Source organism: Thalia democratica, chromosome 6, assembly GCF_965202585.1.
Source record: "Thalia democratica chromosome 6, ktThaDemo2.hap1.1, whole genome shotgun sequence".
Taxonomy (NCBI): Eukaryota; Metazoa; Chordata; class Thaliacea; order Salpida; family Salpidae; genus Thalia; species Thalia democratica.
Window position 1 is genome coordinate 5691069 of NC_139170.1, and position 27357 is coordinate 5718425.

Below are 27357 nucleotides of genomic sequence, written 5' to 3' on the forward strand. Positions count from 1 at the left end.
TATCAGGCAATTTTAATTTGAGGTAAAATAGTACAAAAACTATGATAAAAAACTGTTAGTAAGAAGTAAAAAAAACTTATTAAATAGACCCAATAAAGCTGAAAAATATAAACAAGCTTGTTCGATTTATTTCATTATTTTTCAACATGTTTCAGGCGTGTAAAAAGTGTTTAAATTATAAACATAAAGTAATTAACATAATTGGTACATGTTTTTTTACACAATTGTGTCGTTATTATAAAGACAACAAATGATTTGTTAGTTGTTAGTTTTTTTAAATATAAATATAGTTTTGTTTTGTTTATGTTTAAGCTACTAAAGTTGATAGGAATATTTTTAAAATTAAGAAAAACGTCTTAAAACTAATACAAATAGAAACTTTCATGAAATAAAAAGTTGTATGTCATACAAATCACAACTTGCTTTTATTTGTCTTAAAACGTTTCTATCAAACTTAAGTGAGTTTTTTACTTCACATCTTTAAGTAAACTGAGTCTGAGCTAAAGTACATGGTTTTAGAAAACTACATTTTGCTAATTGGAAACAAATTTTTTCCAATTTTTGATCTGAAGGTTATAAAGTTGTCATTTGATTTTCTAGGCTCTAAGATTTTTAAATAATATGATTTTTTCTTCAAACCTTACAGACCAAATATTTTAAGAAGCATTTTAGTTAAACAATCAAAAGTTTTACAACAACTGTTAACATTTTTCAAACTCGCTAGTTTTCTTAAAAGCAAAATATATTTATCTACTGACTAAAAATAAACTAAAGTATCTTAAAAGAGTAAAATTTAGAGTATAACAGTCTATTTTAGATTGCAAGCTTTGTTTTAATACTAAAATTGATTGTTCTTAAAATGTATTAAAAAATGTTGTTTATATATATATACATAGTTTTTTAATTGGTTTGTACAGACTTTTAGTTAAGTTAAAGAAACTTTAAAATAAGTTTGGATTTATTTAAAATTTCTCAATATGAAAAAACAATTTAGATAAAGTTCAGTTCACAAAACAATTAAGTTCTGAAAACAAGTTTTGGAAATGCTTATAACTTTAATAGAAACTTTCTTAACTAAAACACAGTTACTAATAGCTAACAACTATTAATATAATTATGTTTCTAATAAACCTGTTATCATTTTGTTATAGTTGTAAATCAGATAAACAGTTTTTACATAAATATTAAGGCCTAGTACTTAAATAATTTATGTTAAACGTATATATGTACATTATAAGTTTAAAGCAACAACTTTATGTTTTCAAGGCTTAAAGAGATACAAAACAAAATAATAATAAAAAAACTGGCTAGATAACCATACAGTTTTAGTCATACATACAAAATTTAACTATAAATATCACTTTATTAATTTGTAATTTTCAACTTTTAAATTCGGAATTAAAAAAAAGTGTTTACGATAAACCTTATATTAACTACTAAAACTACTAAATAATAGTGTTTGTATACTTAAAAAAACTAATACTTTTTGTTTATTTTTATCGCCATTAAAAAGTTTAAAAACATTTTTTTCAAATTAAACAATACTAATAATATCGCTTTGAAAAGATACTTGTAAAATTATAATATCTTAGTCACAGTTTATAAAAGTTTTAGTTATAACTCTATAAAAGTACGAAATAATTTAAGTAAGGATCAAATAACAATGGCTGGTTTAGTTTGAAAAAAAATTTAGTTGAAAGTTTTGGTTGAAATTTTTAGTTGAAAAAAGTACAAGCAAATACCTTTTGTTGTATGATTTAAATACAATAAACAAAAACTAGTAGAAGTATACGCTCTGAAAAATTTTCATTAACATTTAACAATTTGTTACATTTTGAAATACCTACATTCTATGTTTTTTCTGTTAAAAAATAAGTTAAACTGTTATTGATGTTTAGTGCCACGATTTAGAGATATTGGTATACATGTAAACATACACACAAACGTACATGTTAACAAGCCAGATTAACAAAATACAAGTAAAACATAAACTAAGAGTTTACAGAAAAAAAAAACATCAGTATAACTTCTTTGTTTGGTATGAAAAACTTTGATTTAACTTTTTAGTATTAATTTTGTAACTTTTGTTACCTTAGTAAAATCAAGCTTATAATAGTTCGACAATATGTAAAAACTTACTGCGTTTCTTTTAAACTATCTGGTTATATTTTTGCTTTTGACTTTAAGTTTGTTTTAATAAATAAAGATGTTAAAAACTTTTAAAACTTATAAAACAGCATAATATTCTGAAAGCTTTCAATGAATTTTCCTTTTAAAATTTAGACTCCACTTACTTTTAATCTAGTTCTAGCATTCTAAGTATAAGTCTAAGTTTTGATAAGAATAGTTCAATTTATAAAAAGTTTTGTTTTTCATACTTAAAGATAATAATCAATAGAAGTAGTAATAATAAAGAAAATGTAAACAACTTTGCATACTGAAAAATTTTAATACTTAAATACCAGGTTTGTGATAGGTTTCTTGAAAACACTATCTTATAATTTTTTAAAAACAAGGCTCTATAACAGGGGTCGGCAAACTGCGGCCCGCAGGCCAAATGCGGCTCTCAAAGCCAAAATCTGCACATTAGTCAAAAATTTTCAAGCATTTGAACTGAAAAAAACTGAAATTCTCAAACTTTTAAATAAAAAAACTGACTTATCCTGACGTTTTTCAACTTTTTTCAAAAAAACTGATTTAGCCTGACGCGCACGAACCCTGAGTTTAACAAATTTAAAAATTAACCAAAATATAAAGAAAAAAATAATTAAAATCTTTGAGATTTATTTATTGAAAACAAAACTTTATTAAAAATGTTTCCTGTTCCTACAAATTTCCAAATGAAAAGCAAACGGTCTAATTAGCCAGCAAACTTTTATTATGCTTCAACTTATACTAATCAAAAAATAGTTTATTGTTATTAAATATTAGCAATAACTACAATAAGAAAAACTTAAAAAGTATCCTATAAGTAGCATAAAAATTTACCAGTTTATGTGAAAATAACATTTGAGTCTTATTTTCACCAATTTTATTGATAAAAACACAAGTAAGTGGCTTTACATATTTTTATTTCGGCAATAAGTTGCAGAGACAACAACAACAATAGTACCAAAACCGCTCATAATGCAAAAAAACTGAAAATTAAGTCTATTGAAAGAATTGATAACAAATAATAATCTTACTGATAGTATTTAAATTTCGATATTGTTTAGATTTTGATAATAAGAAAATATTTTTATACTGTAAAAAACAGATTTTAATTTTTACTAGATAAGTTTCAAGTTATTTTACTCTAATGGTGTATATATAGTTTGAAGTAAAGTACAACATAAACAGCTTGAATTTAAACAAATATTACAATTTAGAAAAGAAAATGTTGTGTTATGAAGGTGGCTATATCTAACATTTATGAATATTTAGTAAACCCTTCATAAAATAAAATATAAGACAAACAGTATAAGACTTTTTGCATAAAAAATAAAAATTACTTACTTGCTAAAGAAAAAAACTAGGATACTTTAAAATGACTCAAAACGGCCCAATAAACATCAATGAATATTTTTTGAAAAAAAAATCTTTAGACTAAATATATGGGCAAGATTTTTTTAAAAGTAATCAAAGTAATGATAGTAATAAATTTATATATGTACTTTAAGTTTCGGTTAATAAAATTTGTAAACTATTTCTATACTAAAGTTAAACGAAGAGCGATAAAAAACCAGAAAATTTTATCGACAACAACACAGCAGTACACCAAGCTCTGATACAAAACAGTTTTGTTTTGGGGGATTTTTCACAGTGCACCGTCGTCGTCATCACTACCTCCGAGTCCGTTTTCGGTGAACACCCGTTCCGAGTCGCTCATACTCCGCTCCTTCAACCCTCCTCTGGACCTTATAAACAAATAATAATGTAAAAACAACAAATGATTTTTTAGGTATCTGTAGAGAAAGTTTTGTGCACAGTGGACCAGTTAGTTGAATTTATATCAATTCTACATTTAACGATTTATTTGTTTTGTAGGTTATACGGAATTTTTGAAAACTTTTGGTCACCATAATTAAAACTTGCTTTAAAAAGGAGAACTAGAATATACGTTTGCCTGAAAAATGCACTTTTATACCCGCAAAATTTTCATAGCACAATAAGAAATACACACCCATTACTATGCACATATTAAGAATTTTTTTTTTTAAATATTAATCATATCTAAATACAATAAAAATACTTATATTACAATTATCACCTGGAATTAGTTGTTGTGTTCTCATCTGCCGATTGGCTTCCACCCGTGGCAGTGAATATCGATTCAGAAGCAATCTGTTGAAGTATAAACACAAGTTAAGTACAATTTTGTTCTTTTAGTGCAGGGTTTTCCAAAGTGGGCCAAGTGGCCCCTTTGGGGGCCATAAGCAGTAAAGGAGCCACAGGGGGGGCCATAATTTGAAACTTACACATTATATATTTTGGAGTTATTGATGAAGAGCAAAAAAAATGTCTTAGGTGTTTTTAATTGTAGTTTTGAAACTTACACTAGTTATTCTGGAGTTGTTAATGAAGAGCAAAAAATAAAAAAGATCTTAAGTATTTTTAACTGTAGTTTTTTAGTATTCTTGTTGGAGGGGGCCACAGCTTTTTTAATTTCTTTACCCTGTTTTAGTGAGTACCTTCATGTTAGTTTTTTCTCCAAAGATTTTTAAAATCTGGGAAAATAAGAATAAAGAATACTGAACAGAAGCTATTTGTTTAAAACTTTAAAAAGTCAAATAGAACTGAGTGTTTACTATCAAGTGAATATCAACATACTAGCTTGTTTCTTTCTCTTATTAAATTTTTTAAATGTATAAATAAAAGTGTTTATTGGCTCAGGGTTAACCTGTTGCAATATAAGATAAACTTCAACTTTTTAAATGTAAATATCGCATGTAAAACAAGTTTGAAGAAATTTAATAAAAAGTATAACTACTTTTAACACATAGAACAAAATCGTTCGACTACTCCAAAACAATAAAGTGTTGTTGCTTTGTAAATTTTGTGCATTTAAAACTAATTTCACAGTCTTTATTCAAATAAATTAAGTCTAAGAACTCAATAAATTTCAGAAAAATGTCAACTATAAATATAAAGCACCAATGATGTCTGGTTAGTTTTAAAGTTAAGCTCAACTAAAAGACTAATTAAGAAAATAAAACTCCTAGCTTGTAAAATTAAATAAAGGTATAGCTAGAGTTAGTAAGACAATAAAAATTAATAACTTAAAAAAAAGACTAGGTAAATTTTCAATGGTGACTTGCAAGTTAATTTGAAACAAATAACCTTTAAAAAACCATCTTGCAAATTTAATAAGAAAAATAATGTAATTTGATACGTCTGAAGCCAACTTATAAAATATGTATTGAATTTTTATAGCAAAAAATAAAAATCCGACCTGATGGAGTTGAATCTCTGAGCTGGTTCTTTGAACTCCCGCTCCCGGCAGACTCGACATTTCAGGGGAACTTTCGTATCCGTGTTTGAAATCTGAAAGTAAAAAGTTCCTGTGAAAATGCCTGGGACGCAGGAATTTACGTGTTTGTATTTATTGCCGCTTTAAGTTTTGCGTGTTGAAACAGTTTTGTGGAAAATTTTTAAAGATGAAAATTAGCTTGAAATTAACAAGTTTTTTTTACTTCTTCTTACTTCAGCTTACTACTTTTTAAGATTTTAAAAACAATACAGAAAACACCAGTGAGTTTAAACGACCGTAATGTCGTCCAGTGGATAGACTCGTTTTTCTAGATTTTAAAATCACTGAGAAATATTGCATCAATTAACAATAACTTTTTTTTTGATATAATGTTTATATTTTATTTTTGAAGAACTCTTTTTTCATGAAACACATGGTTTCTGTTATTCAGAAACCTGTTTATTAGTTAATGCTTATAAATTATATTTATTAAAACTTTTTTTAAATCTTATATGGTAGCACAACTTTCATTTTTTTAAAAACCTTTTTTTTTTTCAAACTTCTTGTACTTGTTTGCCAATGAAAGTTACAGTACCTAATGAAACGAAATCACAGTTTTGAAAAAGAGAAAATACGATTTGCAACAATTCTCACTCTACTATCAACATGTTTTTTGACAATAAAATATTCTATACCTTAATGCAGTGTTTAATAAGTTGTAAAAATTACACCACAAAAAGTGAGTAATATACCACTATTAGTTCTTAAAAGCTGTTTCTTATTGATAACTAAAAAAAATAAAATGACAACAAGACAATTTGGTAAAAAATATTAACATCAGTACTCGCTTAAAACAAATTTCTAGTTATTTACTGTGCACACGTTTGGAAAATTGAAAAAAAAAACCACTATTGTAATTAAAGATTTTTCAAAACTTATACAAAAAGTTATACGGCAAAATAACAATAAAAACCATGAGAACAATAATGAAACATTCAAATTGTTTTATAAGTAAATAATAATAAAAACCATGAGAACAATTATAAAATATTCAAATTATTTTCTAAGTAAATAATAATAAAAACCATGAGAGTAACCGTCGTCGGATTGCGCATTTTCGTCAGTTTGCTTGTCTTTCAAAAATGACGAAATGTCGATGCAAGACGTCTCATCCCTCTCACTACCCTGTGGTTGTATAAAAAATCAACTAATATTAATTTTAATTAAAAAAAAAACTTTAGTCTACTTCTTTCAATGAAAATGCACAATTTTGATCGTATTTAAAAAATATATCAAATAAGTTTATTCATTGGCATAAAGATTCAAATTTATGGTTAAATGAGAATTTGTAAAGTATTTAATCTAGTTTTAAATACTCATTATGTCATATAACAGTAAAAAAATAGTTTACAAAGACAATATACATACAAATAAAGTTATGCATCAGGCAAAAAGCTACCAGCAATTTTTGGACCTTTACAAAACATAATTTTTAAAACTAATTCACAAATTTTCCAAAATGGCTTTGAATTTCCATAAAACAATTTTTTACGGAAAAAACTATATAATCATGATAAGTATTTTTGTATACACGAGCTATCAGTAACTATATGTTAAAATTTTGGCCACAACTTGATTACTTTTTTCAAACTCTATAACTTAAACAAACATCATTTCACTATCAGAAACTCTATTAATTAAACTTTTTTACTAAAAATAATTTCCAAACAAACATCTGGCACGTTGTAGCTGAGCTGAGTGGTCTGCTTGTACAAGTTGTTCCTCAAATTCACCCAGAACTCCTCGCACCATTCCTCCGTGAACACCTTCTCACCGTGGTCGAACCCCAGTTTCGTCAGTTCCGCGTGCCTGAATATATTATATATATCCGCTGATGGGCGCTATATTCCATGTGCCAATGAAAGCGCTTGTTTTCCCATGTTTTTAAGGCCCAAGGGAGATTAAGCACCTTTTTCACAATATTGGTTTTAATATTTAATATATTATCCGCTGATGGGCGCTATACACCATGTGCCAATGAAAGCGCTTGTCTCTCATGTTTTTAAGGCCTGGGGGAGTTAAATCAATTTTTTTCACAATTTGATTTTATTTTGTTGAGTTTTAACCAAGCTACAAGTTGATATTTACAAATTTAAAACTCAAAACAGTTTTTGAGATGTAGCCGGTCAAAGTCGAAGGCAACAACAGGTTCCTTATGGGAGGCGCAAACTAAAACGGCGAAAAAAAGACTATTTCACTAGAACTCTATCTCCTCCTACGTTTTTTGAGATAATTACTTTAAACTTTAACGAATTGTTCCTTTCAATATTTTTAAATTTTTGTTGCAACAAAGTTTAAAGAAATTAATAATTAAAAATTTTATGTCAAATTTTTTTTTAATGTGATTTATAGTTATCTGCCGTTTAAATTTGCGCCTCCCATAAGAAACCTTTAATAGTCTCCGATTTTGACCGGCTACATCTCAAAAATTGTTTTGAAATTTTAAAATATATGTAAAGATCAACTTGTAGCACAGTTAAAACTCAACAAAATAAGATAAAATTGTGAAACAAGTGATTTAACTCCCCTATGCCTTTAAATATATTGAGGAAACAAAAATACCCACTGGCAGAAGAATTAATTTTACTTAAATATTTTTTTGTTTTATACAAAACAGCTAGTCTATTTCTGACATTAATAAAAACAAATGAAACCTAAAATTTATTGTTTGAGTTAATAACTAACAAGTGTGCACCCATGAACAAAAATTAACTTACATAAAATTATTTAAACTAATAGGAAAAATTTTAATAAAAGGTATACGTTCTTATCATATTATGTTGTTAAACACTAGTTTTTGATAATTATTATTTAGTTAAAAACTCTATTCAATAACAAAAAAATTTAAAGCAGAAATATTAAAACTTACTGTTTAAAAGTGATCCTAATTTCTAACTAGTTTATTATGAAAAATGCATAGTTAATATTACTGTGGTATTTATTGTTATGCTAAAAGTTGAGACAACTATAAAAAAAATACTTATTTTATTTTTGCAGATTTAAAAAAATCTGTAAAAAATACATGCATTGGCGTATGAAAGGAGTCGGCAGCTTTTTAAAAGTTGCGGGTAAATTTGATTAGAAAAAGTTGCATAGAAAAAAAAGGGGGGCCGTCATTAAAACAATTGTTTAATCAAAATAAAAACACTCGTTAAACAAAAAAGATGAAAAATAATCGAAATTAAGTTAAGAGTCTAGTTGTAAAATTTTACAATGTTTTTCTTTTCCCTTAAAAAAAAAGTTTTTGAACAAAAAGCACAGTGCGAGCCGCATATTTTTGTTTTGCTAGTCGCAATTGGCCCGTGGGCCGCAGCTTGTCGACCCTTGGGGCACAAGTTGTTCAGCTTCAGCTTACCACCATGGGTGAATTTTGAAAATCTAGCTGTTGATAATACCATGGTACATTCAATTCACCAGGAGTAAAGTTTTGAAAAATGAAGAGAGAAAAGCTATTAAATTTTAAACAGCATAGACTAAGCAAACAATATTTTTAAGGGCCGTGTCTTGAAAGTAAATTTATAATTTAAAAATTTTAATCTAATCACTAACCGGTGAAAATCGAGCGTTTTGAAGGGGGTAACGGGAGGTCTTATGTAGAAGCAGTAGTCTGAAGTTCGAACTTTTTCCAGCAGGTAACACGACGATATGTAGGACAATCTCGACTGTATGTCGTTCATATCTGGTATCTGCGGATGTTGATTACTTATGATAAAATACTGTCAATATTGATATAATATACTGTCAAAATTCATAATACTTTCATGAATATTGACTACTTGTTTTAACAAAATTAAATTCTTCTGCAACGGATGCACTTATTTTCCCATATTTAAAAAAGCTGGGAAAATAAATGAGTCCATTTAAGGAAAGTATAAAGACTTAGTTTTAAAAATAAAACTCAATTCATATCTCAATTACTCATTGAAACATACTCTTCAAGTAGTTGTATAAGCTCGTATTGTGTTTATTTAAAAGTTTACCAGTTTGAAAAAAAAATTGAGGGTTTATCTAATAACAAATAAGTCACGGTGGTTTTTAATGTGGCCAGTTTTAAGATTTTTTTTAAAAGCACAAGTTAAAATTTTAAAACATTAATAAAATTAAAAGAATATTCAAATAATATTTTGTTTATTAGTATGAAAACAGCCTGTTTTTAGTTATTTGAAAATCTGTTCAGAATATGAGGGTGCTAATCTAAGCTTTTTTTGAACTGTACACAACAGGTTTCCAATGTTTTTGATTGCATGACAAGCCACTTATTACAAAACAAGTAGATTTTTTTATTTATTATATTGGCCACATAAGTTAAAAACTTTTTTAAAGTACTTACATAAACGAGTTTGTTTAAAACCGGATATTTTATCAGCTATGAAAAATTAAAGAATTTATAAATTTAAAACTTCGTTAATATTCACACAAAGTTTTGTCTCTATTTATACTAGGTTGTGAATCTTTTACTTTAAAAACAAAGTAAATTAGAAACTTTTTCAGTAGTTTTTTATTAAACCTATCTTATTATAGAAAACGTATATTTATAAACCTGATCAGTATTACTTTTCGACTAAGAAAACAAAAAGTCTTGCAACTCAAGGAAAATCTAAAAAATAAATCCAAGTCAGGGATGAGCAGCCCTTTACAAGGAACGGGCCAAAAGTAGTGAAAAAGGTTTTTGCAAGTCAGAGTGTATTTTAAAAGTTCACCAAAACACTTTAAAATATACCTATAAGAGCAAATGTGCAATGCAATGAACTTAAAATATGCAGCACAATCTACTCACAAACAAAAACAGCGTGTTTATAAGTTTGCATCAAGTATTTTTATCAATTATTAGTTTCTGGATAAAAAGCCCTAAAATCAGGCGACCTGGTTATACCATAAACATAATTTTTGTCGATATTTTTACAAACTCATCAAACGAACCTTAATTCTTCCGGTCCACCTGCCCGTGAATCGTTTCCATAGCAACCACCACCCACTGAGGCAGTCCCCGTAATTTGTGAAGTCCATGTCGTTTTCGCTGCCCACGTCCACCGCTATCACCTTGTACGCCCCCCTCGACCGCGCCACGTCCCCTGTTGCATAAAGTTGTAAAACATTTAAACGCTAGATGGTGATCGCGAGAGGTCAACTTTTTAATAATGATAAACTATGATTAAATTACTGCAAAAAATGACTAAACTATAAAACTTAACTTGTTGATTACTTATTTAATAAGAGAACTAGTGTAAAAATATACTTTTAAAACTAATGACACAAAAACAAACAGTTATTTTTGATTTAATAACTTTTTTTATTCAAACAATTTCAAATCTAAATATTGATGAATTATTTTTACTTACATTTACTAATTAACAATAATAAAATGCCGCTAGAAAACCAAAGCCCTGTAATGAAAAGTTTATAAAATCATTAAACATTTAGAAAAACACCCAAAAAGCAGACAGAACAGTCACAATTTAAAACAATCAAACTTTTTATGAATCATCAGTTTAAATAAAAATATTTATTTTTACTATTGATACAAAGAAAACAGTTTACGCATAATTCATTATTTAAAAAAAAATATAAGTTTTCAAAATTTAAGTAATTGTTTTAATAATTTGTGTAGAAAAAATAATCAACCGGCTAAAACAGCGTTACCAAATGTTTAAAAAGTTTGTACTTTAAATTTTTCCTTTACACATTTAAAAACCCTCTGATTTTACACACCAAACCAAAACGAGGCAAAGCGTTTATCTTAAAAATACCTAAGCGTACAAAAAACCCAACGCGTTCACTCAATTTCGACAGCTATTAAGACAACATTCAGTTAGTTATGACGCAACACCCTAACAGCTTATCAAGTGTGACGTCATACCTGGCAGGTTGTTAATGTAGCCTCCGTCCATCAAAAGGTGGCCGTCCTTGGGGTCGCAAATTGGGGGAAGGTACCCGGAAAGAGACATGGATGCCCGAACGTACCTCCATAACCAACCTAACAATTTGTTTGCTTTAATTAAATGGAAGAAATATTAAATAAATTTTAACAAGCACATAAATATGTGTTGTAAGTTTTAAACTTTATCAGTCCATTTTGATAAACATAAATGGTTAAACTTTTGCAGCCAACCTAACAGTTTTTGTTTGTTTAAACAAACAAAATAATATAAAATACCATTTTAGCACCTAAATTTGAAACTCAAAACCCTGTGCGAACGGATGCAATTTTTTTCCAAGATTTAAATAAAAAGCACGTTCAATATGCAGAAGGCTTTTTGTTTATAATACTTAAATGGCATACATTACTATAAAAACCATTGCAGAAACCTATGATAACTATTTCTTTTATTGTTTGATAGGTCAGGATCTAAGTGATAAGTATTGCGTTTTGAAATATTGAGGATGATTACTTAAATTTTAAGTTATTTAGTATTCAATTTTGACGCCATTCACAGTCGATCTCTTATAAATGATTTTTTTGTTGTGCTTATTGTTTTTTCTTTAGAAAAGTATATACAAAAGAAAATCCAAGCTGAGTTAAATAGGTTCAAGTTAAAAATAATTCATTCATGACTTCTTACCTTTTTTATAGGTTTTGTTTTTTACACAGCTAATCTTATAAATAGTTAAAAGTGGACAAAATTTATCTTATTTAAACAAACGTAAATCTAGCATTCAATGATCAGCTAATGACTCTAACTTTGGGAGCGAGTTGTTAGAACTAAACACTGCAAATTAAAATTAGCACAGCACAATTCTAATTTAAAAACTTTTTATCAAACTAAAATAAAGTACATGCAAACTGCAGCAACTCAAACTCCAAACAAACGGCCATGCAAGAAGAGAAAGATTATTAGAAAAAAAATGTGCAAGAGGTTGATAAACAGGGTTTTTGGTTTTCCGGCGGCGTTATGACGTCATAGTGTACCTGGGAGGTTGTTGACGTAGCAACCGTCGACGAGCATGTGACCGTCGTAAGGGTCGCACAGTGGGGAGAGGTAAGGAGAATAGGACATCGACGCTCTCACGTATTTCCACAAAACTCCTTCATTTCCAGTGGGGTGTTTTAGTTAAAATTTTGTGTAAACTTTGTTACAATTAATTGTTACCAATTACGTTTTTGTTAAACAAGGCATAAGCATGGTAAAGTGTATAAGTTAGAACAAAATTAATAAAATGTAAATTTTACAAGCTTGACGTTTAAATTGATTTTTATTTTCATTGTAAATTTAGTGACAAAAAAATATTCAAATGCAAGTTAAATGATTCATTTTCATTTTTTAAGTTTTACAAATAAACTTTTGTCATTACTTAAAACCGCACAGTTGCAGATACCTTAATACTTATTTACTATTTTTTTATATTAAATACTCATAGAGATCTCATAGAGAACTTAATCAATTGTATTTAATTTTATGTGAAGTAACAGACATTTTTAAAATTAGAATTATATATTTATATCTATATTAAAAAATTAAAAGATTAAATATAAGGTTTTTTAGTGATCAAAACTAAAGATTCAAACTCTAAATCATTCATACAAGCAAAAAAAAAAGAATCGATTTAGTGATTAAAGAAATCTATGACTATTTTCAAAAAAAAATCTTAATTATTTGAATATTTGAACCCAAAAAAAACTGAGTTCATTAAAAGCTAATAAACTTGAGTAAATTTATTTTTAAAGTTGCAAGAATAACTTAAGTTTAAGCTTCTATATTTACTTTGTGTTGTTCCATTTTTGTTATCCACAATACTTAAAAATCCTACTATTTAAAAAAATCCAGCTGTAATAAATGATAAGTCTTTGCTGATGAAATATGGACAATTTTACATTAAATCTTTTCTACTAATACATTTTTTATTATTAACGGTTTTGGTACAAGGCTACATTAGGGTTGCAACTAACTAAAATTTGAAAAATAATTTTTAAGTACAGTAGACTACCGCTTAAGTACGCACTTTTTTTGGTACGCACCTCGCCTTAAGTACGCACTTACCTAGAAAGACAAAAAAAAAAATTCTTAGACTTAGATTTTTTCTAAAGACTTGATCCATAGAGTCATTTTCTGACGCTTTCCGTTCATTTTTCTAAATTCTCTAAATTTTTATAAAGTTTCTAAACTTTTTTAATTCAAAAAATTTCAGATTATCTGCAAAAGAAAGGCTAATTTTAATGTTACATAATACTTGACTAGTTAACCACAAAAACTAGTTACAATTTTTATTAAGTCAAAATAAACATATAAAAAGAAGCAACAACAACAAAAAAGTAAAGTTAAAAAAAAATTAATGAACATTATATCATTGTGCACTTATACTATAAATGTTTCTACTGTTATAAACTTTCTTACAAAAACAGTCCTGAAACGTTTTTCTTTCAAATAGAAAAAAATTAAACACTTTTTAGCTTATGGAAAATTATAATAAATGTATTAACTAAACTAAACTTAGCTTGACTAGCATTATGTAGAAACTTTTTATAGAAAAAATAAATCATTTTAAAATCTATTTAAAAATTTGCAGATTATAAATATGTATCAAATGTTATTTAAAATAAAAAGACCTGTTTATTTGGCTTAACTGTTTGGTGGCTAGCTGAAAGAAAGAAAACAAACAACTAAATTTCATACTATAATATGTCGTCAAAAAGTACGCACTACTCGTGCTAAGTACGCACTTTTTGGTCAGGTTCAATTTGCGTACTTAAGCGGTAGTGTACTGTAATGGTTTTTTTTTTCAAAGCAAAAAATTAAATTTAAATGGTTTGACTTTATATATATATACATAAACAAAACTTATCATTTAATTAGTTGGATGTTTTTTAAACACTGAGATTTTTTTATTGTAGACGACAAAGGGGATAAAATTAAACACGTACACCATTAATCAATTCAGCTTTGGTTTATAAATACCTTATGTTGTTGTACTTATCATAGAAATAATAATAACTTTTCGTTAACTTAAAGAAATACTAAACCTACAACAAAAGTTTCTTAAAAAGTTTTACATGCTAATATCTTCAAGCATAAAAATTCAACGTAAAAACTTTTTTTAATTATACTATTCAGGGTTGCCACTCGTTTTTTCAAAAATTTTTCCAGGTTTTCCAAACTTCTTCAAGGTTATTAAAAGTACACACTTTTGGGTCTATTTTTATTGTAAAGTGAAATTTAAGGTAAGAAACTGTGTTCAATAGTATAAAAACATTGAAAAGATACTGTAAAGCTAATTTATTTATGATTATTAATAAAAAATTTTTTTTGATGATGATAAACTTTTTTTATTTATATGATATGTTTTTTGAGTCAAACAAAAATTTTACTACTGAACATGTGAAAATTGTTAAATTTCCAGGTTTTTTTAGTGTTTTTTGTTCGAAATTCCAATTTTTTTTTCAAAATTTCTCAAATTCTAGGTTTTTCCAGGATATTTGCCTTAATTGTCAAACTCAAGGTTTTTCAAGGTTTCCAGGTAAAGTGGCAACCCTGTCTATTGCAATTGCATTAAAACGTCAAAAACTATTATTACAAAACCTTGAAAACAAGAAGCACATTGCGATGCTGAAAAAACTTAAAAACATTTTTTTTTAATGAAACTTAACTATTTCTGAGATCACTGATTATAACAAAACATAAATAATAGTTTTTTACTTAGTTTATTATTTTATACTGAGTTATTATACTGAAGTGCAAGCATAAAATGTAAGAATACTTTTGCTAACAAAAAAAAGTGTCAAGTGCAAAAATATATGATTTAAAAAAGTAGTAGCCATTTATATATCAATAAATTCCATGCAATTACTAAATAAAAACAAATTGATATAAAGGAAAATTACATATCAATTAAAATTATCAATTTATTCAAACTTTAGACGGTTGCTTACTTCTTTAAACAGATTTTATAGTTACATGAGATTCTTAAATAATTTTTAAAGCATGTCACGAACACTATTGATTTCTACCTTTGATTTTTTTTTAGAGTTTACTTGACTTTGCAAGAATTTCGGTTTTTTATACTAAAAGCAACTGCTTAATAACTAAAACAAAATCTTTTTAATAAGAAAGCTCGGTAGACTTTTTAGAAAAAACAACTTTCTTGATTATTTTGAGTATATAACTAATTTATTTTTTTTTCCGTAAATATTAAAAAAACTTTGATGTAAAATTTTACTGCTAAAAAAAAACTACAAGAAACTTAAAGATTTTGATTTTGAACTTTTATAACGGAAAAAATTCAAAAACTTGATAAATTAGTTAGATGTTAGAGGCAGAAAATAAAACTAAATAGTGACAACATATTTTTTATTCTTTGAGTTTACAGCTGAAAGTTTTTACCAAACTGATCACTTTTCATTTACTAGTGTGAAATTAAATGTGTAGCAAAAATATCTTTTAACTCTTTTTATGCCTTTTTTTTTGGAAAGTTGTTATGAGAATTAATTCTATAGTTTTTTAAAATTTAACACTATTAAATAACTTGAAAGTTCTTGTTTTCGTGCTTAATACTTTTATTACAAAAGTTATTATTAGAACCATGTAAGCTTAAATCAAACAAACTGCTTAAAAACTAAGTAAGCAAGACCTATTGAAAATAATTAGACAAAATATTTTCTTGTTCTACACATAAAGGTTCAAGTGTAAACGGCAAAAAAATTAAATTCAATGCTTTCAGACCAATTTGAAAATATCTATTTACTGTTAATTAGTTTTATAACTTTATTCTAATAAAACAGTAAGCTATATTTTCAATACTTATTTTATAAACTTCTAAAAACAAACAAATTAAAAACTAAGAAAAAAGAAATCTAACTAAAGAACAAAAAAATCTTATTAATATTAAAACGAACCGTCGGTGTGAACTCTCATTTCAGATGAAGTTATGTCGGTAGTTATATTGAAGTAAGGAATCCACAAATCCTGTAAAGTATTATTTATTATTAAATATCGTTAGTTATATTGAAATAAGGTATACACAAATCCTGTTTAGTGTTATTTATTATTAAATATTGTTAGTTATATTGAAGTAAGGAATCCACAAATCCTGTTAAGTATTATTTATTATTAAATTTCAGTTGTTATATTGAAGTAAGGAATCCTCAAATCCTGTAAAGTGTTATTTATTATCAAATATCGTAAGTTGTATTGAAGTAAGGAATCCACAAATCTTGTAAAGTGTTATTTATTATCAAATATCGTAAGTTGTATTGAAGTAGAGTATCCACAAATCCTGTTAAGTGAAATTTTTTATTAAATATCGTTAGTTATATAAAAGTAAGGTATCCATAAACCCTGTAAAGTACTATTTATTATTAAATATCGGTAGTTATATTGAAGTAAGGTATCCACAAATCCAGTTATCAATTGAGAAGTAGTTTCAATTGATTCTTATTTATGAAGTTAAAGACTATTTATACCAGCGGATGCACTTCATTTTTACAAGTTTTTAAAAACATCTGAAACAAAGTGCAACCAATTACTACAAGCTTAAGAAGTTTTTCACAGAAGTAAACAAGAATTCAAGCAATACAGCTTAAAGTATTATTACCATATCAAAAAACAAACTTCAATCTGAATGTCCTCGAATATCCGGTGAATTGCCCGGTTAATCGAAACACAGAAAAACATAACACAACAATCTACTCACTTCGATCTGAATGTCCTCGAATATCCGGTGAATTGCCCGGTTAATCGAAACACAGAAAAACATAACACAACAATCTACTCACTTCGATCTGAATGTCCTCGAATATCCGGTGAATTGCCCGGTTAATCGAAACACAGAAAAACATAACACAACAATCTACTCACTTCGATCTGAATGTCCTCGAATATCTGGTGTATGGCCCGGTTGAACGAGTGCCCGCTGAACATGGAAGTGACCGGGTAGGTCAGATCGAACAGCTTGGGCACGTAGGAAGACATGTCCGTGCTCAACAGTATCATCTTGTCCCTCAACGTCTGCAGGTCACGTGACGCGGCCCACACGCCGCCCATGAAGCTGCCGATGGACGTGCCGCCCACCATGTCTATAGGGATGCCTGTGAATAATTATAAACGCTAGGTGGCGCTAAGGAGAGAAAAATTTAGAGTTACTTGACGCTTTTTTTTCAAATATTTTAAAACATGGTTGCAATCTTTTGTTAATGCAAGCATTTTATATAATAATCTAGTTGTATTGCTATTAATATATACAATTAGCTGGTTATTAATTTCATAATCTTTGCTTTTCGAGCATTGCCTTTATCTAATTTTATATTAAAATTCAAAAAGAAAATAAATTTAAAATATTGTTTAACACGACCTCAAATTAACTTGTACTATTTTTAATACAATCTTACCTTTCTCGAGCACTGCCTATTTAACACCTAAACGCAAGCAACTTAATTATATTTTTACATACAATAAATACCTTTTTCTTACCCGGTCTCAAGCTTAATTGAAACTAACATTCATAACACAACTAAAAATAAACTCCTTCAAAGCATGACATCTTTTTTTACAACAGGGTTGTCACTTGTTTTTTCAAAATTTTTTCCAGGTTTTTAAAAGTACACATTTTTAGGTCTATTTTTAGCTTTGAGTTAAATTTAATGTAAAAAACTCTTTCAAAGCATAATTTTTTTACAATCTCACCTTTCTCGAGCATGGCCTTTATGATGCCCAGCTGGCTGCACCCCCTCGCCCCGCCCCCGCCCAGCACCAGGGCCACGCTGGTGCCCGTGAGGAACCGGGCCAGCCTGCTGAAGTCGCTGAACCGGTCCACCACCTTGTTCGTCAGCTTGCTCCAGTACTCCGGCTGTTTCGTTTGAGGGGGTTTTTACAAGGTTTTAAAATCATGGAAAATTGACAGAAGGGTTTGAATTTATAAACTTTACTTTTTATGATCATTATCAACAAATAATAAAATGCTTAGACTCCTTGTTAAGTTTAAAAACTTTAAAATCAATAAAGTCATCAACAACCAACGGACCAGTCTGTTATCAATGAATAATAAAATTTTAAATACATTCTTTGTAAGTTGAAAAAAAGTTTAATTGATGTAAATCAATTAATAAAGAACAATATCAATTTACCAGTCTGTTGGGTTTGGTTCTGGCGAACAACCTGGCGGGACCCTGCACGTGGGTGTGATCGGTCAACCATGACCGGCAGTTGAGCCACTCCACCGTTCCGCTCGGACGCGTCACGCCCGGCCGGTGAAGCAGAACGAGCATCTTCAGCGATCGCACCGACATTCCCTCCACTTGCGATTCCAGCTGTGAGTTTCGTGAAAGGGGAATTTATTCGAAAATTTACAACAATTTTACAACTTGGTTCTATTAATGAGTAATTTAAGTTTCAAAATGATATAAAAAACGGGTAGCTGTCTAAATTGCGCGAGCGTACAAAATTGCACAAAGATAAAATTGCACCAAGATACTTTTGCACGAAAACAATTTTGGACAGGTTAAATTTTTTTAACTTATTTTTATTTTTTTTATTAAATTAATTAGTTTTTTTACTATCACTGTTACCCCTAACCCTTACCCTCGGTCGGTAAATTATTATTTTATATATATATATATATTTTTTTTTTTTTTAATTTTTAATATCATTTAATTTTTTAATTTTTTTTTTACTATCACTGTTGCTCCTAACCCTTACCCTCGGTCAGTATTTTTATTTTTTATTATATTATTGTTATTATTTTTTTCTGAATTTTTTTTATTCTCATGCAAAAATGTAACTCGTGCAAAATCGTCTTCGTGCAATTTTGTTCCTTTCGTGCAAATTTGGCTTCGTGCAATTTAGACCCGTTCCCATATAAAAACGGCTAAGAGCACTTTGGTGCGGAATTTCATGACGATTGTTTAAAAAATCCTACAACTTTTATCATACTGGTGAAATTTCTATACAACTTTTTTAATATTTCCCGTCAAACAAACTAACGTCTCCAACTTCGGGTTCTCCGTCCCCGAGCGCAACAATGAGAACCGCGTCAGCCTGCCTCACGCACCTAATTATAAAAATAAAATTATTTATAAAATATAAAACAATGTAAAAATAATACTTATTAATGGAAATAAACCTCACAAATCTGTTTGTAAAAATAAAAATTATTAATGGAAATAAACCTCACGCATCTGAGTATTCAAACATTGTTATTACACATACAAGAAACAGCTTTAATTACGTTTTGGATTCAGTTGTGAGACACCCTTCTCGAGAAACAATGATTTCATTGCACAAGATAAATTATATGAAACTTATGGGTAGTATGAAACGTTGTTGAATTATAATTCAGTTTTTTAGTTAGACTTGAGAAAAAACTGCACCTTTATTTAGCATTTAATTTATTTTAAACTTGAGCTGTTTACCACAAATTATGCAGGTGAGACTGTGAGAAAATTATCCACAGAAAATCACATAAAAATAGAACAAAAGTGTTTTTTTTAAACAACGTAAACATGCATTAAACAGTTTTCGTTTAAACTTAACACCTAATACAGTAATTAAATAGATATTCACAACAACATATCACCTTGTGGTCCACGCGGTCATGCTGGTATCTGTCTGGTACAAAACGATCCGGTGGCTGTCCTCGCTCGACGCCAGCCAATTGGAAAGCCGGTACTCGTTCTGGCTGTAAATTGATTTAATCAAAATATTTTGATGAAACAACTATTTTTTTTTTTTTTGTAAGTTTGATACCTGTGCCAATGAACGTTGGTACTAGTTTTGACAGCAAAGATAAAAATTGACTGGAATAAAAAGATTACAAAAAATAAGCAAAATTAAAATTTTTATTATTTGTAAATTTGAGACCCCGTGAAAATGGACACACTTATTTTCGCAGATTTAAAAAAATTATGGATAACAAGTGAATCGATTTGCAGAAGGCTTTGAACATCAGAAAGCAAGTAAGCAGAAAAACAACAAAAAGTTTGGTCGTTTGTCTTTTGCTAACACTCGTTTTAACTAAAAAAACATTTTAATTAAGCAAAAATTTTTACTTTCATGTTTCTAATAGTTTTCTTCATTGCTAAAATTTTTTGAAAACAACATTCAAACTTCAAACCCGTCAAAAACCCCATAAGCACAAAACTTTTTACTTTTGATTAATTCAATTCTTTCAATACTAACATTTACTTATATATATATATTATTAAAAATAAATAAAAAATTGAAACCTGTCGAACACGTTGGCGCCCATTAAAAATAAAACTTTTTACTTTTAATTATTTTAATTATTTTTATACATATATTATTAAAAACAAATAAAAACTCGAAACCTGTCGAAAACGTTCCCGCCGAGCCGCCTCTTCATGATCTGGGAGTCCAACCTGAGCACGGAGGGGCAGATGTGGGTGAGGGCGTGGTTGAGCTCCATGGAGAACTTGGCCAACGGGACGTCGGGGCTGGCGGGCAGGATGGCGACCGTGGAAAGGTTGGCCAGGTGGTTGGACACGTCCCCGTACGCCATCGAGTCTTTGTAAAAAAATTGTTTAATTGAAAATGTAAAAGTTAAATTTTTTTTTTTTTTTTTCTATTAGTGTTTTTATTACCGTAAGCCATCAAGTCTTTGTCATTTGTTTGAAAATTTTTTTAAATAAAAATACAAAAAACAGTGTTGGATCGTCGCAAGCGCTTGAGTGAGTAATATTTTTGACAGGACTTAAATAAAAAAGGTTTTACATCATAAAATCTATTATGTTATTTTTGCTAAATACAGTCTGTTTCGGTATTAAGTTTGTAAAACTATATAGTTTCAGTAAACAGAACAGTTTTATTTAACTTTACGCCACAGAATCTGTGATATTTTTAAAACTGTTTAAAGTATAATAAAAATTTCAGACCGTTAAATTTGTGCTGGTATTTTTCCCTTATTAAGCTACAAAAGTGAATTTTAATAACAAAGTAGGATAGAATAAGTTGTTTTGTCCTACAAATTTAAACAGTTTGTACAATTAACTCGTCCAAACGCTTTTATTTTATGAGGCAGTTTTACTTAAAGCCACGAAAACTAACAAAAAAATAAAAGGCAACGAAACCTTCAGTTACCTGTTTATACGAAGATGAACTTAACTTAATTGTCAACTATATTACACCTGAAACATTTTATTTGTACAACAATAAATTATATTATTTATTTTATTATTATTTAATTTAATTATTAAAAAACCAACTTTCGTCATGCATGAGTCCCTTCTTCCTCTGCGCCGATTGGTTGAACATGATGCTGTCCATCGGCCGTCCCAGGTTCTGGCGGTTCCTCATCGCCATTATGTTGCCTAGCAACTTGTCGCTGGCCAGCGATATCAGCCTGGTTACCACCCCCGGATGTTGTCGCTGTTTAGGGGAATTTTTTATTTAAGTTCTATTTTGAATAAAACACCGTTGATACACACGATATATAAAAATACAAATTTGATAACTAAATTAAAAGTTTCTTATTTGAATTTCATTCTTTTAAGTCTAAGAATGCGTCGTGGTTTTAGGTTTTTAAAAATTAGTAAAAACAATTTTGTAGGGAAATTTTCGATTGGCTTTGAAGGTGATATTAATCTTTAAAACTTTAAATGATTTTCAGTTTTCTTTTTTGCTTAACCTCTTCAATTTAACACTAAAGTGGTAACCTGGGAGTAAAATTAAACGAAACCCAATTTATATTTTCATTTAAATCTCATATGAAATTCAACCTCAACAAATATTAAATACATAAAATACCCTAATATGTTTGACGAGTCCGTCGGGCATTTTGGCCAAGAGGATTCAATCAAATTGAAAGAAAACCAAACTTACGTTTTTATCATAACCTTATATGTCCAATCAAACTATATAAATTCAACTCATTAAATATTTCAAATATTTCATGTATTTTTACCCTGATGTGCTTCACTAATCCCTCGGGCATCTTGGCGAGCTCCGTGTCTCTGATGGCGTGAACTGAGCAAGCCCTCGGTCCCCCGCTGAGCGCTTCGTTCTGTGGGTACCATGAGTAGATTGTTGTCAAACTAATAAAAAAAACTAATTAGAAAATAAGTTTTAAAACCAAAAAGCATAGTTGAACATTTTTACTTAACTCTGAGCGTGATCGTCAAAAAAAAAGTATCTAGCGCCATTTAGCGGTTGAAAAAATAACAAAAACAACACGAATAACAAAAATTCAAAATAATTTATACAAAATGACTTTTAGTCCCTGTAAAAATACAACGAATCAACTGCTAATTCTTGCAAGCATCTGCCTAAGTGATGTAAATCACAAAAGTTACTACATATTAAAACTACTACAAAACAATAGTTTGATGTTAATTAAACCCATCAATTCAACTCTTAAAATTTGAATTTCATTTTCAATTTTGAAATCGATGAAACAAATATAAACTTCAATAAAAATTAAACTAGAGCCTTTACATTATATACAGGGTTGCCACTGGTTTTTGGCAAAATTTCTCCAGGTTTTCTGAATTACTTCTAGGTTTTTGAAAGTACTTGTATTTGAGTCTATTTTTAGTTTAAAGTTAAGCTTAAAGTAAAAAAACTGTGTTAAATAGTATAACAACATTGTAAAGATACTGTAAAGCTACTTTAATTGTGTTATTTTAACAAAAAAAAGTTTTGATGATGACTAAACAAATATCGAAATTTTACTATTTAAGATGTAAAAAATGTTTAAAATTCCAGGTATTTCCAAGTCTTTTATCAAAATTTCTCAAATTTCAGCGTTTTTTAGCCTAAATTGTCAAATTCGAGGTTTTACCAGGATTCCAGGTTTTGTGGCAACCCTGTATATACCTACTAGCACTTTCTAACGTTTTAATTACATAGATGAAATTCAACGCTGTTATTTACTATTTTAAAGCTTAGGTTTTAATTACTGAAAAAATAACATATGATTTAATCGTATACTTATTGATAAAGAACTAATTTTACATTTACACAAAATTTCACTTTTGCGCAAGTAAGTAATTTAAACCATGTTATCCTTGACCCCTTAAAGTACCAGTAAAATTTGGAAGCATTAAAAATAAAGTTAAATTCCAAGATCAACTATACAAAACTTATCGAACATTTTTTTTTCTCCTAATTAAAAATGTTCTCAACAAGAAAAAGTATCTAGCGCCATCTAGCAGTTAAAAAAAAACTCACAGCAAATTTTATTTAAAGAAATTAAACTATCTGGCGTTTAAAAGTTCAAATAAACAAAAGTCAGTTACAATTTTATTTATCTTTATCTTGGAAAGAAGTGAGTACATCTGAAGAATGCTACAAAACTGTTTAAACAATAAACTTAATTGAGTTGTGTAAACAGCAACAGCATGCAACTCACAATTCCGAAAATTTAATTGAGTAATAAAGCTTAAAAGTTTGCATTTTAAAAAAACGAACGACCTCGATCTAGCGTTAAAAAACATCAAAATTAACTAGATATTAAATTTATAATAGTTTTTGATATTTTATTAACTTAAGACTTAGAACAAGTGGATAAACTTATTTTCCCGGATTTTTAAAATCTGGAAAAAGATAAAATAACTATATATTTATATTCATAATGATTAGATTTTTGTTCGATTTATCAACGTAAAACTCCGGGCCAATAAATTAACTTAAACAAATAAACAAAATTAACTAGATATAAAACCTATTTTTTATATATCTTATATTTTTATCTCCTATTCAATTTAATTAAAAAACTGACGATGCCGACGATCTCTCCCCTCCCAAACTCCGACACCAGCTCCTTCTTCCCGTCCTCCTTACTCACCACCGACCTCATTCTTCCGTGCAGGATGATGTACAAGCAGTCTCCCGTCGACCCCTGTCTGTTACGTCATAAAACATTATTATTATCATTTTATAAGTGCAGGATGATGTACAAGCAGTCTCCCGTCGACCCCTGTCTGTTACGTCATAATACACTATTTTTATTATCATTTTATAAGTGCAGGATGATGTACAAGTAGTCTCCCGTCGACCCCTGTCTGTTACGTCATAATATATTATTTTTATTTAATAATTGCAGGATGATGTACAAGCAGTCTCCCGTCGACCCCTGCCTGTTACGTCATAAAACATTATTTTTATTATCATTTTATAAGTGCAGGATGATGTACAAGCAGTCTCCCGTCGACCCCTGTCTGTTACGTCATAAAACATTATTATCATTTTATAAGTGCAGGATGATGTACAAGCAGTCTCCCGTCGACCCCTGTGTGTTACGTCATAATACATTATTATCATTTTATAAGTGCAGGATGATGTACAAGCAGTCTCCCGTCGACCCCTGTCTGATACGTCATAATACATTATTTTTATTACTATAAAATGAAAGATGATGTACAAGCAGTCTCCCGTCGACCCCTGCCTGTTACGTCATAAAACATTATTATCATTTTATAAATGCAAGATGATGTACAAGCAGTCTCCCTTCGACCCCTGTGTGTTACGTCATAATACATTATTATTATTAAATGAAAGATGAAATACAAGCAATCTCCCGTCGACCCCTGTCTGTTACGTCATAATACATTATTATTATTGATATTATTATTATTATAAAATGAAAGATGAAATACAAGCTATCTCCCGTCGACCCCTGTCTGTTGGTAGGAAGGTAATGATGAGAAACAACTTGAATGATTACGAAAAAATTTTGGTTTGGGAAACTGTTTAGTTAACAACATCTTAATAAAAGTATAAACAATAATTAAAAACAATTTATTCATGTGCCAAAATAATGCTTTGATTAGATTGTAAATGCTCGCGCTGCGTTTATACGATTTACAGAATTCCAAGAAAAGTATATTTGAAACTTTGAAACAACTTGGTGCAAATGTGTTGCCGTGTAAAGTTGTTGAAATAAACTCTTTACTTTGTTTAGAGAAAGACAGGAAAACTGTGAAATTTAACCTGTGGTTTTTTTTACGTCTGCCTTAACTACAAGCAGATTATTTCAAAAATATAAAACTGATACAAATTTTTTTCTCCTATTTACAAATACTCCTGCATTTTTCATATAGAATATTTAGGATGAAATACTTTAAATGTATTTTACACCTTGTAACAAAAATAATGACGAAACTCAATGGCGAAAACAGTTTGCTGAAATAGTTCAAGACATTTTAATAAAAGGCAAATACTACTACTAATAAGAAAGCAATAAAAACTGTTTTTTTTTTGTCAAAATATACGAATGTAATTGAGTTTTATTTGAAAGATTTACTGAAACTTTAACTCAGTAAAACTGCTACAGTTTCTACCTTCTTTTAAAACCAATATTAACTGCGTTATCAAAATTTAAATTGTACAAAACCCCTACACAGTAATTGCTACTAAAACGAAATATTTAGTTAATGATATCAGCAGGAACATGTGTTTATAAATTCTAAATAAACACTTTTTTTTAACAAATTAATACCACTTCTTTTATTTTTGACCATCATACAAGAAAGTTTACTTTTTTAATTTAATAATTTATAATTTTTTTTCCAGTGAAAATTACTAAAGTAGGTATTTATATTTATAACTTGTTTTTATAGAGGAAACTCGTTCCGTAGGTACTTTAAACACATTTCAAGAGAATTTGATTTAAATTTTAAACCAAGTTTCCGGCTTTGCTTCCAAAAAGGCTAAATCAATAAATGTTTACAATATAAAAAAAAATGATGCTGGAGACTAAAACACATTTAGTAGAACTTCACAAACTTGTAAAGGGACTTCCCCGCTTCGACCTTCACCCAGTCCAGGGCGAAGTCGATCTGGCGGACGAAGGGAGAAACGGTCATCATGACGGTGTGGGCGGCGTTGAGCACCACTTGGGGGCACACTTTCATTATCTCGTAGAAGCTGTGGCGGGAAAGCTGGGCGACGACCGAGTCGATCTGCGCGGCCACCCCGAAGAACGAGGGCTCCCCCGTGAGCACCGCCAACTGACCTGTGAGCATGCCCGTCTTCGCGGTGTACAAAGTGACCTGCGAAAATATGAAAACTGAATTTTAGTTTTTAAATGGCTTGTGAAAATATTGTGTTTGGATTGAAAGTATTGTTTTTAAGTGCAAAAAAAACTTTAAAAGCAGGGGTTTTTATACAAAACTAAAGTTTTCCTTTTAAATTAGCAACTTTTTTTACAGACTGTAAAAAATATTTCCAACATAGTCGTTGGCAAAGGGCTTTAGATTTGTTAGCCCATCAATTCGATTTAAGTCTTCTTATTTTGTTTTTACAAAGAATCACGGGTTATAGAACAGTTTCAAACAAAACACAAATAAAAAAGTTACTTTAACTTTCAGATCATTTAATTTAAAATAATTCAAACATTTGTAACAAACAAACCGATTCGTTCTCAACGGCGGATTGGAACACGGTGAGCATTCCCGTTACGACCAAGTAAATAGAAACCTCTTGATCACCTTCTCCCACTAGCTGGTGGCCCGCACATACCTGTTGGAATTGTATACGCTAGGTGGCGACAATGAGAATAATGTTGTTAGTTCAATGTGCCGATGAACGAACATTTTCCCGTTTTTTTTTTCAAATTTTGGGCAAGTAGGTGCAGAAGGCTTTAAACTAACTTTGCTTTTTTTATTAATTAACTTATTTTATTTATAAAAACAAATTATACAGTATAACTTGTTTTTATTTATTTATTTTTATTTATTTTATTTATATTCCAGTGAACTTTTTTCACTAGGATCTTTTGTTGGCAAACGATTAAATATATATTTTGAACAGTTAGTTTATTTTATTTATTATTTTAATTTATTTTATTAAACTAATATCCATAGCTTTAAAAAATATTTGTTTATAACACCTAAGTGATTTGTTTAAACATGTTAAGTAAAAACTAAAAATGTGAAAAATAAATGTATATTAGATTTTAGTTTACAGTAT

The 27357-nt window shown here is 28.9% G+C and overlaps 1 protein-coding gene across 4 annotated transcripts in view; it reads right to left on the reverse strand.

The window, feature by feature from the left end:
- Nucleotides 1-3282: 3282 nt before the first annotated feature.
- LOC145839445 (patatin-like phospholipase domain-containing protein 6) overlaps nt 3283-27357 on the reverse strand; it is a 45365-nt gene continuing 21290 nt past the window's right edge. For 3 of the 4 annotated variants that reach the window (XM_082947014.1, XM_082947012.1, XM_082947015.1), the window contains 20 exons: nt 26800-26907; nt 26173-26438; nt 24167-24290; nt 22352-22450; nt 21654-21816; nt 20760-20955; nt 20009-20110; nt 19417-19483; nt 18561-18743; nt 18121-18283; nt 17296-17525; nt 16335-16404; nt 11367-11483; nt 10430-10581; nt 9059-9195; nt 7183-7318; nt 6535-6634; nt 5432-5523; nt 4250-4323; nt 3283-3896 (listed from right to left, as the gene is read on the reverse strand). In XM_082947014.1, the coding sequence (XP_082803140.1) occupies nt 3797-3896; nt 4250-4323; nt 5432-5523; nt 6535-6634; nt 7183-7318; nt 9059-9195; nt 10430-10581; nt 11367-11483; nt 16335-16404; nt 17296-17525; nt 18121-18283; nt 18561-18743; nt 19417-19483; nt 20009-20110; nt 20760-20955; nt 21654-21816; nt 22352-22450; nt 24167-24290; nt 26173-26438; nt 26800-26907 (2679 nt within the window). In that variant the 3' untranslated portion in view covers nt 3283-3796. The remainder of the gene's footprint in view (nt 3897-4249; nt 4324-5431; nt 5524-6534; nt 6635-7182; nt 7319-9058; nt 9196-10429; nt 10582-11366; nt 11484-16334; nt 16405-17295; nt 17526-18120; nt 18284-18560; nt 18744-19416; nt 19484-20008; nt 20111-20759; nt 20956-21653; nt 21817-22351; nt 22451-24166; nt 24291-26172; nt 26439-26799; nt 26908-27357) is intronic. The other variant, XM_082947013.1, reaches the window with a different exon arrangement.